This window comes from Grus americana, chromosome 14 (assembly GCF_028858705.1).
Source record: "Grus americana isolate bGruAme1 chromosome 14, bGruAme1.mat, whole genome shotgun sequence".
NCBI classification, from domain to species: domain Eukaryota; kingdom Metazoa; phylum Chordata; class Aves; order Gruiformes; family Gruidae; genus Grus; species Grus americana.
Window position 1 is genome coordinate 4,876,455 of NC_072865.1, and position 16,395 is coordinate 4,892,849.

Consider the following 16,395-nt stretch of genomic DNA (forward strand, 5'->3'; position numbering starts at 1 on the left):
AATAGATGTTTCCATGCACTATACCAATGTCTTCAGCCACCCAAATGTTAGGGTGCTCCGAAACAAAACTATACAAAAATACCACACAGTGATGGAATAAATGCTGACAGTTTGATATGTTACTGTTTAACTGCCTTGAGAAATTCCATTTACTGAAAATAATTCACATACATGTTTGAAACATTCAAGCCTATGGTAATTAATTTTCAGCTGAATTGATTTCTGTATGCAAATTGCTCTGAGTAATTATGCAGAGAGAGAGCATGCAAGAGAGAAAGAGAGACTTAAATATCTGAGCTTGTTAATCGAAGACATGTTCTCCCCTAGACTTGGGGGAGGGCTAACACCAATTTTCTCTCTAATGAAGCAGAATGATTTATGCCAAGATTTGCAGAAGCAGAATAAAATCCATTGGTAATTATTTGCAATTTATTTTGGGGGGGAGGGGTAATCTGTTATTGAATAACATTGTTTAAACCCAGAATTATTGACAATACCAGCTCTGAGAAGAAATGTTACACTCCGCTCCAATAAACAACGTAGTCTTAGCCACTCAAGGAGGCCACTTACCAACCTGTAAAATTAAAAAAATCTGCAAAAAGGTATAGGCAGAAACCTTCTGAATGGCTGTCAAAGCCTTGGAAGTCCATCACAGGCTTGCTTGGGTGTCTTGTTCATACAAGGACGATGGGGTAGTCCCATTGCACTTGGATTCAGCTCCATTGACAGTCTAACCTCAGCACGGGGACTGGCTGGAGTTTGCCTCTGGAGCATTGAAAACCATTATATTTTCACAGAGAAGCAGAGCAACGTTCACCTGAGTGCTCTTTAAGTCAATATGTATGGCCGTGTTCACATTGAGGAAACAAAGCATACATTCATCATCGACTTTAAAGCTGAGTAGAAACTCTAATTCTGGGGGGAGGTCTATGGTTTACTTCAAACAACTGAAACGTTAAAACCAGAACTGGTTTTAGCCATCACGTGTTGAAAACATGCCCTCTTCCTTGCAAAAACCAAGGGCAAATTTCGTAGAGATTTTCATTAATACGTGTTTAAGCTGGCTGCATGGTGTCTGACACGTTTGCTATACGGTGATTTTCATGGAAGTATATTGTAAAATTCCTCCAAGTCACTACTTAGCTGCTTTGATCATGCTTTCTCTTTGGCTGTCGCCGTGCTGTAAGTGGGGAAAAGATGCTGATTTGAAACGTTGCCTCTTAGATCTGAAGTTTGACATGAGCTGCCAGTTGAGCTTCACCCTGAGTGGGGAGGAAGCCAGGTGAGGAGTCAGCCTTCCTCCCTGCCTGCCCAGACCAGCTTGTGTTCGCAGGTTCTGTGCTTGCTTGTGGAGTATTGCTGGAATCAAGTAATATATAATAATATTGAAATGCACACCTGTAACGTAATGCAGCATTTAATTGAGAGGCTTTGTTTTATTATCAATCTCTTCTGTCTTACAATATGCACTAGGATCTCTGCATCGAAGACAGCAGGTCCCATTTTCCAGTTCATCATACCTTTCTCAACAGATGTTCTTCTTTTCTCCTATAGTCAGAACAGTTCCAAGGGGATTGCATAAAAGCAACTGCTCTTGACATTTCATTATGCAGAACTATTTCTGTCATTGAGTGATCATAGTACTTATTGTCAGGCAATTTTGAAAACAAAAAACCCAATATTTACATAATGCCGTTTCTTTTTGATTGTGTAGTTTGTTTCAGCTCCACTAAACAGCTATGAGTTTGAAATTGCTCTCTTCCCCCAAACGAATGGTCATAAAAACAAAATCAAGCTCATAAATCTTGCTGTGAACTAGTTGTACAGTTTCTGCAGGATTACACATCCATTGCTGCAAGACATTGAAAGTATTTATTTGTTATCACCCTTTTAAAGTTAAATGTGTGAAAAATAAATTTACTCTGTTGTGATTAACACAGTGACCCACAGCTGCAGCGTATAGAGCTACAGTCTTAGAGAGCAACTTCTCCCTGTATTGCCATTGTCTGAACTAAGGAGTTTCCTCCGAGTCATAAGTCTTCTTTTTATAGCGGTAATATATAAAAACATGAAATGTAATAGAAAAGTATCTCAAACACTGTTGTTAGGTCTTTGTCCAACATGGATTTATTTATATTGCAAACTCGCAGCTTCTGGTGAATGGTACAGAGAGGGGAGAGGAACAGTTCATAAGCAAACATTGTCTGCTTTGTGGAGCTGGGAGGAAAAGAGATTTGGGATGCAGTTGGTGTTTGCAATCCTTTTAGTATTGGAAAGAGATGTCGGCTTACCGTTAGGAGGTTGTTAATGGTCTGATGCAATCCCTGGTGTTTATTGTTTACCAATTATTCTGGTATCTCTGTGAGATAACCACAGAAGATTTGTAGTTTTAAGAGGGAACTTAGGTTAATGTGCATAATAAAAGCTTGACCAAAGAAAGGAATGCAAATCTTTTGTCTCCTAATGATAGGAATTCTGATTCTGCACCTCTGTTTTGTATAAGTTGGCCTAGCTCAGGTTTTGGATCACTGTACATACAAAAGCCTTTCCCCTTTGCGGTGCAATCAGCTGACCTATAGAGTACAATTTTCCTACAAAAATGTTGTGGCCGATGAAGCAGAACGTTTAGCCAGTTTAAACGCTTCTTCGCTTGTGCTCTGCCAGGCAGGAAGAGACTTCAGAGCTCGGGGTACCAGGAAACCAAGGTACCAGCTGGCCAGAAAACAAATGGCAGCAGCAGAAACATCTAGGTGTTAAGTGAGGAAGAGTTAAGGCTTTTGAGCCAAGATAAAAAGCCAGAAATTCTAAATTTCCCCAGGATGAAAAACTTCTGAAAATGTTTACACCGAGAGATGCGCAGTGCTGCATTTCCCTGTGTTTCAGCCAGCTGTCTCTTGGGATGGATACTTCCCTTGGAGACCAAGTGTGCAGGGATTTGAACATGGGAAAAGCTCAGGACAGGGAGCTATGGAGCTTGGACTCACAAAAAGATAGGCTGGGTGACTGAAGTGGGTTTTCAGCAAAGGATTTATGTTCATGTGAAACCTTTAATTCCAATACTGGCTGGACACATATCCCCTCCAGAAATTTTGGACCAATCCTCAGCCACTGTCAGGTCAGATTAACTGACCATATCAACTTCACCTTCAGTCTCACTCCAAAGCAAAAGTGGAAAAATGTTCACGTATTACAGCCAGGCTTAAAGGTATTTTTGCTATTACCGTGCAGACAGAACCAAGTAACTATGTGCAGACTCTTTAACACAGGAAAGGGATGTCTGCAGTTTTCCTTTCAAGCTGATAAAATAACATCTTTATTATAAAAACTCGATTTTTTTCTTCACTCCTCTTCCCACTTTCATTTATTTATTTGTACTTTTGGCTCTTCATTTTCAAAGATTTCATACTCATGGCTTTAGGACAAAAAGAACTGTGATGATAAATATGGTTGTTATGTTTGATCTTATTCCCAAGGGTCTTTTCTTCTGCAGATGATGAGCATCTGCTCCTAGTCATGTAGAAATCTGATTAACAAAGCATGATCTTTGATTAGCATTTTTCAGAAATTGTTTCTTATTATGAGCTCTCCTTAGGGCTTGTGTTGCTTAGCAGTACAACCTTCCAAACTTATCTAATATGTTGAGGAACTTTGCAGACATATAAATCCCTATTTTGACCTTTTATGTTCATATGGATCATGCATTCTGCATAAATTAAAAAAAATATTTCAAGAAATAATAATCCAGATTGTGGGGGTTTTTTGCTGTCTCCTGACAAAGCCCACAGTTTTGCTTGTATTTAATAAACTTTCTTCTACTGTGTTGAGCTGTATGTAAGGGCTGTTTGTGATGAAAAATAAATGATGCTTCTGTAGAGTGTTCTGTTTAAGGATCTTCATGAGCTTTTCCACAATGAATGGAATAATTTCTCCAACACACAGGTCGGTGGGGAAAGCTTTATTTATTATTATTATCGGCAGTAGTATCACATTTTAGGAGCAAGACACTGAGGTAGAGAGAAGTTGAGGTGTGATTTAAAAGGAAACAGTGACTGGGATTTCCAGCCACATCTTTTCCCATTCCTGTGCTTCAAACTGATGACAATTCAACAATACTTTTCTTTTCCGATAGACAATTTTTTAATTGCAAAATATTTCAAGGTCGTGTTTCTTTTAACAGTAACATATTGTGTGACGCTATTTCAGAACATACATCAGAAGTGCCTGTATTTTTATTGCCTTAGAAAACCTAAGGAGTTCCTGAAGTGGATATCATTCTTGAATTACAGTAATTTTACAATGAAAAAATGCTGAGTTTTGAAACTGTGCATGATTCCACATAGACCATGTGGGCCTAAATCCTGCCGCTTTTATTCATGCCAAACTGGTATTGACTTTCAAGGCTAAACCTACATCCCCACTTAGGCTGGCTCTGGCTGATAGAAAACTATGAGCACCCAGCCAGAGAGTGCTCTCCGGCAGCCCGGCAATGTTGGCAGCTATTAGCCCTGGGCTCCTAGCCAATTTGCACAACGGTTTCTGTTGATGCAGCATTTTGCATCAAGGATGTGTCACCAGCAAAAGCAGACAACGTGCATGTGCTCCTGTAAAAGAGCAAGGCCAGCTGCAAGCAAGCAAAAGTTCTGGTCATTAAATTTTTTTTGTGTGGATATGACTTTTGAATTACATCAGCGCACTGAACCTATAATCTGGTGACCCTTCACGCTTACTTATTAAAGGCTTTGCAGAAGGAGGGTATCTCACTCTGTTTTCCAGTTTAAGAATATCTAGGTAGACAGATAGGTCAAATATCTGCCTCAGTTTTTAACTCAGTCTCCAGTGAGAGCCAAGTAAGAGGATTAAGAATGTATATCTCACCCGCTGTGTTCTGGGAACGTAAGGAGCAGAGGATGGGCTATACTTCTCATGTGCCAGTTAGTCTGACTTAGAAAAGACACGAAAAGGCAAGAGCAAACCACCCCTGAAGAGCCTTTTCAGCTTCTGGTCTTTTCAGGGGGACAGACCCTGGCCCCTCAAACCCTGCCTATGTATTTTCCTGATGGCAGCTCATGGGATGTTGATGCCTCGCTGTTCATGGTGCAGGAAAGGGATAGTCTTTTCTCCTTCCTTGCTCGCTTCACCTCTTCTATCAGTTTTAATGGCTTTAAAAGAAAAAGCTTTTAACACTTTTGTTTTGTTTTTACGATTTCCCCATGTCTTGCACCAAAGGTATTCCACTAAATACATATGCAGTAGTGAAGCACAAGTGCCCATCACAAATGTGTGATGGGTGCTGATGTGGTAAGAGCTTGTAGCTATGGCTGTTTAAACCAACAGAGAACAGCTGCAGCACCTCAGCACTGCAGGAAAACAGAAGAATCCGCTGCTCGTTGGAAGTACATTTGCTGTCCTATAAAGAAATTTGGTACACAGCAAACTGAAACTCCTTGTACGTCAAACAGTATCCTTTAAAAGTTTCTCTGATAGTTCAGTAAAAGGGAGAAACTCAGTTATCGTAATGTGCAATAAGAGCTTTAGACAGTCCCAAAAATGAAACTAAGAGTTGCCCATTTCCAGGAGTGTTCCCATTACGTGGGGAGGAAGGGGAGAGGTAAAATGGGATTTGAGGACACACTGAGGAGGAATAGAAAGTCAAATCCATGGCAAAATAATGTCTGGGAAAAAAAACTTATCTAAAAATCACTTCTTAAACAAAGGTGAAATTTCTCTGTGTGGCTGTGACTTCCCTTCTTCTGAAGTATTCACACAACCATTTTTTGAATATTTGTAATTCATCCTGGCAGATACATCTTATTGCTGATCTTTAGAAGCATCCTTTTGTAAGAGAATGAATTTAGATAGATAGCCTTTCGAATGGGACTTGATTGCAGAAAAGTATTTGTAAGAGATTTTCCCAGGTGGGTCAGTGCTCTAATTGGAGTGCTATCCAGCATAGCTCTGTATCCCTCCTCTTTTTTTATTTCAGAGGTTACCAAATCACCACTCATTTAAGGAAGCAGTCTGTAGAAATTTGGCAGGAGCAGGCAGGCTTGCACGCTGGCAGGACAACAAATACTGTCTGCCTCTTTTGAGCTTCTGTAGGGACCAGGAGGCTGCGCCAGTGCCTAATGCACCAGCATCTTCCTGCCTCTGTGAAGGAGCAGCTCACGCCTCCACGGAGTTCAGACCCTCTCGCTCCCTTTGGATGCTAAACAGGATGATCCCAAAGCAAATCTTAAGTTTACCACATCAGGCCTCTGATACATGGTTAATATCTTCATTTATTTGAGGAGAGGGGAAAGGTACGTGCAGTTCTAGTAAAACTTGGCGTAATGTGCCATGTGCTAATTTCTTCATTTAGTGTTAGATGACATTTTTATGTATAGAGAAAAAAAAAAGGGGGCTCCTCAGACTCTCACTGCTTCTTTCTGAGTGTGTTTGTTGCATCTGGGGAAAGCATTCATCACAAGCCTCCCGTTAGAATATTGGCAGTGTATCACTGTGCCCTTTCAGTCTCCGAGTACCCTTTTCAGATAAGCAGAACGTATGTGTGTGTGTGTGCGCGCGCGTGTGTGTTAATCCCTGTGTCCTGGCTAAATGCCAATTTTGGTAATTACTTTCTGTCTGCAGTCCTCTAAGTCCGTTTGCATCATCATTAGGGTACAACGTTATTCACGCCTTCAAGCGGCCTGTTGTGCAGCCTCGCCGTACACTTCTATAGAGGGGCCGATTCTCAGCAGAGGATTGGTAAATGGATATGGTCAGGAGGAAGGTTCGTGGGATCTTTGCTAATCAAAACTGTACAGAGGGTACCTGAGAGTGAACCCTAGTGCCCCACACTTTCCAATGCAGGATTGCATGTCACTTTTGCACGTTTTCCAGACTTCTGATTAGCTGCAGGACCTCACGTCATCCATCACATTAGAGGGAAAGAAGTTCTCTTTGCTGCTGCCATGTCCTTTTCTCCAGCAGCTTAGGAATTGTTGCTTGCCCGTTGTATTATTCATCTTGGGGCTAGCTGAAGGATGAAGATAGGTTTCTGGGCTACGTGTCCCTGCCCATCCTCAGATCCTGTTAGGCTCTGCTTAGGCTACTGGACAAAATGGCAAAGCAGCAGTGATGGCTCCTCAGGGAACCAAAACCTCAGACCAAAGTGGGGATGCTACCACCAAGAGGGAGAACACTGGAGAGTGCTGGAAGGAGAAGAAAGAGTGTAAGGACGACTTTGGAGGAAGAACTTGCCTTGGGGAGCATCAGCAGGGACAACAGTTTGGGCATATTTGCTCTGAGATAGCAACACATGATGTTCTCTAATCCCACTTCCGACAGCACTGCTGGTGGTGAAAGTCGTATAAAAGCCCAAGATTACTTTGCTGTTATTACTACTCTTCTCCTCAAGCATTCTAAGTACAGGAGATACTTATCCATGAAAATTAAAAATAATTTCTACACAATAATATGCCTGCTATACTGTATCTGTGAAATTAAATTTATTAGCGCTCTGCAACGTCAGTTATAGCTTCTGAAATTGTAGTAATTTTGTTACTTGTGAGAGTATTTTATTCCACCATAACTTTTCTGTGAAACAAACAAAATTATAAAGATTATTATACCAGAGCTTCTTCCCAAAGTATCATGTCTAATATTAATGTGAATGCCAAGTTAGACTCAGATCACTGTTCAATATTCAGAGCCTTTAAGGTCTCCATCCATCTTTCTACTTAAACATCTTTCTTTAACACACAGTCTGAAAACAGCAGCCCATGCTCTAAAGTGGCAAAGTATTTATTTGCTCAGATGTGGGGGTGTTCATTCTAACTAGTTGTCATGTGTCGGCCAAGAGATAACTTTATATGCTATTCTCACTTTCTTTTTTCATATGTTTGGTTTTTTATAGCCCTTGATCCATCCAAAGATCCATGTTTGAAGGTGAAGTGCAGCCCACATAAAGTGTGTGTCACTCATGACTATGAAACTCCTATTTGTGTAAGCCGCAAGCAGCTGGTACACAGGTAAGGAAACTTTATGGTGATGGAGGTTTTTCTGTCTTCATAGGCATCCATGCGATGAGAAGGAGTAAAATGAGAAAACTCCAAAATAAACATTAAAAAACATAACTTAAAAACTTTCCTTTAAAGTTTAATTTGCAATTTTTTTTTTTCTGAAGACAAGGAGAAGTCTTATTATTTATAATTTATTATTTATTTATTATTCCAAAAAGATTAACTGGAACATGGTGCACCAGGTAGTGCGGAGTGCAGGATGCTTTCCCAGTGCTGAGTGGTTTTCTACTTGCAGAGAGCAGTAACTATGCATATTTTAAAATCTGAAAACCTGGAATATGAAATGAAAACATTGTGTCAGAGACATCTACAGTTCCAGTAACTCAATTAGAAACAAATAAAGAGATTGATAAAGATTAAAAAAAATATATCAAACCTCTGCTTAAATTTGGCAAAGAACTGAAAAAAGTTGGTGGAACTTTGTAGAGCATCTCCCCAGGGAGTCACATAATTACAGAAAGCTCCAGGTGTGATTGTTGAATGACTGAATTAAGAGCAAATGAAATAGCTAATATGTTAAAAGCTTTGGCCAAGATGCTCAAATTAGACCACAGAACTTCACTGAGAGAAGATACGAATAAACAACAACAACAAAAAAACCCCTAATGAGCATAGGTTGAAATATTCTACAAACAATCAAGAATGAAGAAATTTATAAACAAATTTAGAGCAAGCAAATTAGTCTTGCCCTCTTTGGAAGCAGAACAAGTAGAACCAGTAAGGAAACTGGTCCTGAGTATCTCCAGAGTCTCTCTGAGTCAAGACCCAGAATAAAACTGAAGAACTAAGACCCTCCATTTGCCAACAGATGTCGAATAAAACCTGTACTGCTGTAATGGACAACTCCGAATGGTTGCTCTGTACTTTGAGAAAAATATGTTGTGTTGCTTTCATTACATTTGAGTGATAAATCTGGGGACTGGTCTCCAATTTCTTTCGCTATTTAGCAGGGAAGCAAAAATTTGCCTCTAACAACTCAGGTCCCTAAATGTCATTGTCAGCCGAGATTGTAGTTCCACAACTGTTTAAGCCAAACCAAATTCAGGATGATCTGGTTCCCACAGTTCTACATCTCATTTTATCTCACTGCTACCTGGCTGAGGAAGCTAATCCAGTAAAAAAAAAAAAAAAAAAATCTTTGATTTATAATACATAGTAAATGGTGTAATAAGGCAGCATGTTTAATCTTTGGTTTTCAATATGGAATGAACCCTGGAAGGATGTTAGGAGTATGGCTATGTGCAGCGCTTACATTCTAATGACATTTTTGGCATTATGTAGCTTACATTTTCTAGTTAGGGTGGATCTAAAGCACTTGCATTATATAGTGGTCCTTATGATATATAGACATAGATGTTGAGCCAAATGCTTTCTGAGCTATTTCCAGTATTTAATGTCCCAAAAGCAGACAAGATGGTACAGAGTAATGGTGTAGAGGAGGAGCTGAATATCCCTTTTTCCAGAAACCAGGCTGTGTTTCATGTGATCTCGCCATGATTCCTCCACTGCCTGCAGCTATTTCAGCTAACCTTTGAGTAGCACTCTGACTATAGAGATAAATAGAAAAGTATTGAAAACTTCCTTTGAAAATTCTCCAAACAATTTCCAACAAGTTTTGTAACGCTGAAAGAACCACTGCTGATGTGTGATAGTGGCACATACGTCCCCAAAGTAGTTTTATTCTCAAAATATCCATCTACCCTTGCCTCAGAGGGTAGACGTGTCATGAGGAAGGTAACTAGGCCAAATTCTCTGCTGATTTGGATCAGTGGAGTGACACCACTAAAGATTTTCATCTTTAGTCCCACAACATTCTATTCTTTTTTCTGTGCCTGACCTGAATAGTGCCGTACATCTGACCCCAGTTGTATTTAAGGCTGTGTTAATCAGGAGTAAATGCGTTACAAGAGATGGAGTTGCACCTATTTAAAACCAGCGCAAGGCTGAATACATCAGTGTGGGCACATGGGTCGTAAGAACCATCGAATAGCACAGCGGCATTGCGATTGCTTGGCACATCCACAGTGCTTTTGGGTGTGCTCAGAAGGATTTTCCATTTCATGCATCATTATCAACTTGCTGTAGTGGCTTTACAAAGCATGTAGGCTCAGCAAAAAGTAATCAGGAGAGCAACATCTTGCGTTATTGCTGAGGCTTCCAGACGGAGCTACGCCGATTTGCATCACCTGATTAACTGGCCTGCTGAAGAGTTGCAGCACAAGGAGACTGTGTTTTTCCAGGCGTAGTGTAGCTAACTTTGAAATCACCAGTGACAACGCAATGCCATTGCTGTTTCATCGCCTTTGTGCTGGAATGCACACTTTATAAACCACTGCAGGAATACAATAACGGTGTATAAAATTGAGTTAAATGAAAAATCGTTATTTTACATTTACTCAAACCCTGGCTCTGTGATGGCTAACTCATCCCGTACGGCTTTCAGACAGGGCAAGCCCGATGCTTTTGATCCTGCCCATGGTGGACCTGCTGGATGTGGGATCCCCTGACCCAGCTGGCAGGGCTCGTGGGGTGGGTCCATGGGAGAGCAGCTCACAGTGCCGGGAGGTTCGATGGTGGGGTACCGGCCTGGCAGCCCTCCTCCTTCCCTTTTCCTCCTTCCCTCCCCTCCACAGTCACCTGGTGAGCAGCCCTGGGCCTTGAAGATAAGGGAGAAGATGTCTGAGAGGTATTTCAGACAGATAATAGCGTTCTGTCAGCACATCCTCTAAGGCGTTTACAGTACAAATTGGACAGGGCATTACGAGAAAAGGCAAGACTGAGCAGTGATTGAAGAGTGTGTAAAAGATAAATTTGAAGGTACCTTCTTATATACTTAATAGTCCTTGGACTAATGATAGAGCCTTATGAAATCATTTGTGTGGATTAAAACCCCTTTCAATTTGGACATGATCTATGATGAAAAATCTTTATTAGTTCAGTTTTGCATGAAATGCAGTAGTTAATATCTCTCAAAGATTTCTCATACATTTGCATTCCTGTAAAACTTTGTGCAATTTGTCTCTGACGGTGTTAGTGCAGCTGACGGGAAGGGAAGATGTCACTCTTGGGCTTTTTTGAAAAGAACAGAATGAGAAAAGAGGATTGATGAAAAAAAAAAAATGGGCATATTAACATGTCCAGGGTTTACAGCTTTGTTCAGTCCATTTAACTGGCCGTCACCAATTAGCTCATCACTGCAGTGTATGTCACTCACACAGGTAATCAAGCAATGTCTCTGCTTCTCTGCTGTGACTTAGGAATCCAGCTATTCGCTCAGTATTTCTTTGGTACTTTTGAGGCTACTGCTGCTGATAGTAGAGGCCACTACTGAGTTCGGTTTGTTTTGGTTTTTTGTTTTTTGTTTTTTTTTTTAAGATCTGGACAGGTTCCCAGATAAAACATCTGTTCTTCTAAATTACACATCAAATGCTTGGTCTGACCAACGTGGCAATGTTGGCAACTACACTTACCCACAATGAGCAGACAGATCTCCCTCTCTTCCTTTACGAATCCTGGGGTTGATGCACCATTTCTGGTTAGGAAGGACCCTGTTGAAAACAAGTCCAGTAAAATATCCCCATATGTGAAACTGAGCATTTTTGCACCACTGCTATTCTATGTGCTATTTGTGTGCTTTAAATTGCATCCAAAAGGGAATTCATGAATGAAGGAAATGAATAATTGCCAGAACGTCAGTGACCCACCTGCTTTCAAGAACTGCTTGGGAGCATCACAGAAAAATCTTTGACCACAGCAAATGCACTTTTAGGGATTTCTTGAAAAGTTGTGCACGTAAGCAAGGATTTTAAACAGCGCTGTTCCTCAGGCTCGTGCATGTCTGGGTTTTCTCTTGCTTGCTTTCATATTCCGGCAGTGCTGCTAAGTGCCGGTGAGGGTTGGCACACCACCAAGCCCTCCTTTGGGGGTAATATCTTCCCCTGCTGAAAATCCAACTCCCACATTTTCAGCGACCTCAGCGATGTGAGGGAGGGCTTGTTCCTAAGCCCGTGATGTTTAATTCTGCCTGATTTATGTGGTAATGTTTATCAAAGCCTGAACGCGTGCACAATCTATATGAGGTGTTGTAACAGAACTAAACCTAGGAGATGATTAATTATCTCTGGATCTACTAATAACATCAGTTTGTTCTCCAATTAGCCTTGCTGCGTTCACAGCTTTTTTTCTATTCTCTTGTTCATTTTCATGCTGATTCAGAAAATAATTATTGTTCGTTTGTGTATTAAGTACAATTCAGGAAAAAAAAGCATATCCCAAAGGGAACTTTACAAAATAACATTGTTCAGCTTCCTGTTGGTATATTTATCACTGTTAACTGTTTTACTTGTATTTTCTTCAAAGGGCTACCACAAGCAGCAGGATAGGAGAACTCAGACAATAATAGGGCAAGACCACTCTGAGGTTTATTCTTTTTTTTTTTTTTCTTTCTCCATGGAGACTATCCAACCAGTTTTTCTAGTAAGCTTTTATTACTTCTGAACATATCCAAATCAAAGTGTCACTATTTCTAATTTCTCTGCAAATCCCCACTTTTCTTTCAGTTTGTGCTAAAATGGAGGGAAGGGACGTGACCCCCTAACAGGGTGAATTCTCCCCCATTTCATTGAAGTCTCGGTGCTAGTTTGCAAGCTGGCAGATGCAAGAGAGGCAAAATTATGCAGAAAATATGAAAAATCTGCTGTGAAAATACTGTTCTTTCAATTATTATTTAATCTTAGTTGAGGAAAAATGCAGTTATTTTCAATGGCGCTGCAGCAGAACACAGTTTGTTCATCTGTCTTGGGTAGGCAGCATCCAAAAAATGTGTCTGGGACACTGAGGCTTTCCTGGAGTAACAGGACTCCGTAACTTTAATGGTGAGATGTGGGACTCCACTCAATAATTTAGGATAATACCTCTCTATAATAAAATCATTATGAAAATTAAATTGTTAATGGATGCAGAAATCATAAATATCAAAATTATTTTTCACATCCCCAGAGGTTTTGGAAGTTCTGGGATGAATTCACAGTTATGAATTAATTTTTACTGCAGATTTGTTTATTGGCACCAAATGAATTATTTTGTCAATTAACATTTTCAGAATTAAGGGAAGAAAACTGACCAGTTTACAGCAAAACTAAAATCTTTTGACCATTGTTTTAGGGGGGGAAAAAAAAACCTATTTCAAATTTGTTGGATTTTTTTCCAAGTAACAATACAGCAATATTTACATCTCTCTGCAAACTGTTTTGGAGTTGCTAAATCTGATTTTCCCTAAAAAAAAAGGAATATTTCCAAGCAAAACACTTTATCCACCTCTAATGCTGAGCATTGATTTCTCTAATCTACTGGCATAGATTTTTGCTTCAGAAGAAAAAGCGTTGAAATATTTGATTAAAGACACACTCACAAAAACCCAACAGATTGCATTATTTTTTATCCAAACAAATATATTGTACTGGGGAAATTGCCAAAATTTAGGCTTATTATTCCCAAGGGTACCTCTGACAGAATCTTGGAGAATTATTTTAATCCTCTCTGAATGAAAGTTCTAGACATGAACAGGATGGCATAAATGGCATTTTTTTTTTTTTAATTTGTAAACTATAGTGCATTACTCTGTAAAGACTGTTATTCTTTCTAATATATAATCACTCATGGTACACTGCACAGTTTAACTGTAGCTCATGCTGTTTGTCCAGAAAAATAAATGAGAATCCAGGAAAATCAAAGAGAGAAGGGCCTTTGAGGTCACAGCCAAGTACATCACATAATGCGATGCGCAAGTGGTGCGTGCAAGTCTTTAGAGAAAACTTGAAAGCTTTTAAAAATTTTTCATCTCTGGACCGCCTGACAAAAAAAGGCATGCCTCTGCTACAGTGCAAAAATTTTGGATTTTGCAGCAGACAAGTAATGAACACGTGGAAATCAGGAATGTTTGTTTTTCTTATGTGGGCTGAGTTGCCTTTTAATAAGACAGAGAGCACATGGTATGGTGTGCCATCAATCTACCAGTGCTCAAGGGGACCACTGAATATCAAGAGAGAACAGCGTAAGGGTCTGGCACTATCCTTTATTCCCCACTACAGTTATTTTTAAAATTTTGATTATGAAAATTATGACCTAAGCATGAACTCCCAAGAGTCAGTAGCTTTTCCTCCAAGACAGTCTCTGTCTTTAACAGCCCCGGATTCAGTCCAAGGATGCTTAAATATTGGAACAGCACTCACTGGTTTTAAAAGCAGATTTTGCTCTACTGAACAGGATAATCTCTAAACTGTAGGTCTCATTCTCCAAGTAGTCCATGTCTCAGTTTCAAGTCTGCTTAAGGTAAATGGCTTTTAACTAAAGAGACTGTAGGGAGAGTCTGTGGAGGGACTAGCTTTCATCAGTCAAGATGATATGAGCTAGTTCTGTTCCCAATCGTGAGAGTGACCTACTTGCTGCCAGGAGTTTCTGCACAAAAATCCTCCAGTTTATTATTTTCTGGAGGAAACTGGCTGTGGTATCTCCCCTCAACAGACAAGACTTTTAGGATGTTTTCTGACTTTCCTGAGCTCTGGATATGCTCTTGACTTCAGTTTATTTCAAAACTCAGAGGTAAAAGACCCCTGAGCATTAGCCAACATGTAGAAGGAAAGGTCCGCTCTCCTTGACTTGAAGTACTGCAGTCATCTTTAAAACCCAATTCATATATGGTTCCTGACTCAAAGCAAAAAGTGCCCGAGTTTTGCATGATGCATTTTGGCATTTCTGTGCATTTTCAGTCTTCCACAGCAAAATGTAGACATGCTAAAATATGGTCAGGCAGAGCACAGCTATCTCCCATGGAAACTGCACAACAGCTGACGGGGGATTGTCACCAATAGCCAAGATGGGAAACTTTCTGCATCCCGAGGCCAATTAGCCACTCCGCACTTCTCCCCAAGAACTGGTAACTCATTGCTAGTTATGCTTCATCAGCTTCAGAGCTCATTAGAGTAGTGCAAGGTGACTGTCTCCTATTGGACATGAGTAATTTTTGAAATATATGATAGTGCACAGCTCTTTTATAATGGATTTTAAAGTGTGTAGTCCTCATCTCTGTCTGCTTTGGCATAACAATAGATGAACTTGTTCTTGCTATCAACAGGGGATTTACTGTCTGTTATTCACAGTCACCAAGCACCTGGCTGCTGGGGTGAACGTCTTACTGCTAAGGTCATTGCCTTTTACTCTGCAGCTCCTATCTTACTGTGCTCTACTTTACTGTGAGGATGCTGCAAGCATAAAAGGCAGTACAATGGTTATTGAGACATTCTCCGGCTGCATAACTCGTTTTAGACCAGTATCAGGGCACTCACTGAAAACCACCTCAATACCTCCAGATACCTTAGCTATCATCAGAAAGGTATTATATTGAATAGAATAAGAAAATAACCTATTATCTTCTGCACTTTGATTAACATTTGTAAATAGTTTCACTTATGCATTTGAAGACGATATTATTGGATGGGTTGAAGATCGCTTTGTAATATTCCTGCTCCTATTATTTCGAGTTGTAGACTTTTAGCAGTAGATAAAAATGGACCAGAAGTGACTTCTTGGATCATTAAGTCCAAACCCTCTGCAACAGTATCCTATAAACTTTTGCATTAGCCTACCAAGTTCTGTCTTAAAGATAAGAAGGTTTATTGCACCCTCTACTCCATTTGGAAGAATCCTTAGCATCTGAACCCTTCTGGTTAGAAACCCGCTAATATGTGGCCTAAATTTATTCAAATCCAGCTAAAACTTCTGGAGTTTTCCTAAATGGTTCCTCAGTATTTATTTGGAAAGAATAACCTTCTGTGGTTTTGCTAGACTAAACAAATGCTCTTTTTTCTTATAAAAAACCTCTCTTAAAAAGACATTTATTCCTCTTGCCTGTCTCAGTTTTCCTTTGTAGCAGAGCTTATTGGGCTTGGCTGCTGAGATCAGTAAAGAAATGAAACCCAAAATTATCACTTTGTCTTCTTGCTGTTTAAAGTCTTTGCACATCTTTAGGCATTATATTCCCTCTGAGTCACTGCTTATTAAGATTTTAATCTTTATTTCTGGAATTAATCCCCTTTTAAGTGCCTGTTCTATCCATGCCTGCTTTAAACCTGTGGTTGTCCTTCTGTGAGCCCCAGCAGACTATCTCCAATTCAGATGTTCGTATTCCAGGTGGGCTTTCAACTGAGCTTTCGGGAGAACAGTTCTGGCTTTGATGTTCTGTGTATCTCTGGATTGATGTACAGGCCAGAATTGGGTAGATATATGTGCAGTTTGCTCTTTCAAGGATTTGTACATAGCATTCTACTCACTAGAAACA

The 16,395-nt window shown here is 40.0% G+C and overlaps 1 protein-coding gene across 1 annotated transcript in view; it reads left to right on the plus strand.

The window, feature by feature from the left end:
- The window catches only part of SPOCK1 (SPARC (osteonectin), cwcv and kazal like domains proteoglycan 1), a 315,512-nt gene that overhangs the window by 176,433 nt on the left and 122,684 nt on the right, over positions 1–16,395 (plus strand). The window contains exon 4 of the mRNA XM_054842153.1: positions 7,895–8,009. Within this exon, the coding sequence (XP_054698128.1) occupies positions 7,895–8,009 (115 nt within the window). The remainder of the gene's footprint in view (positions 1–7,894; positions 8,010–16,395) is intronic.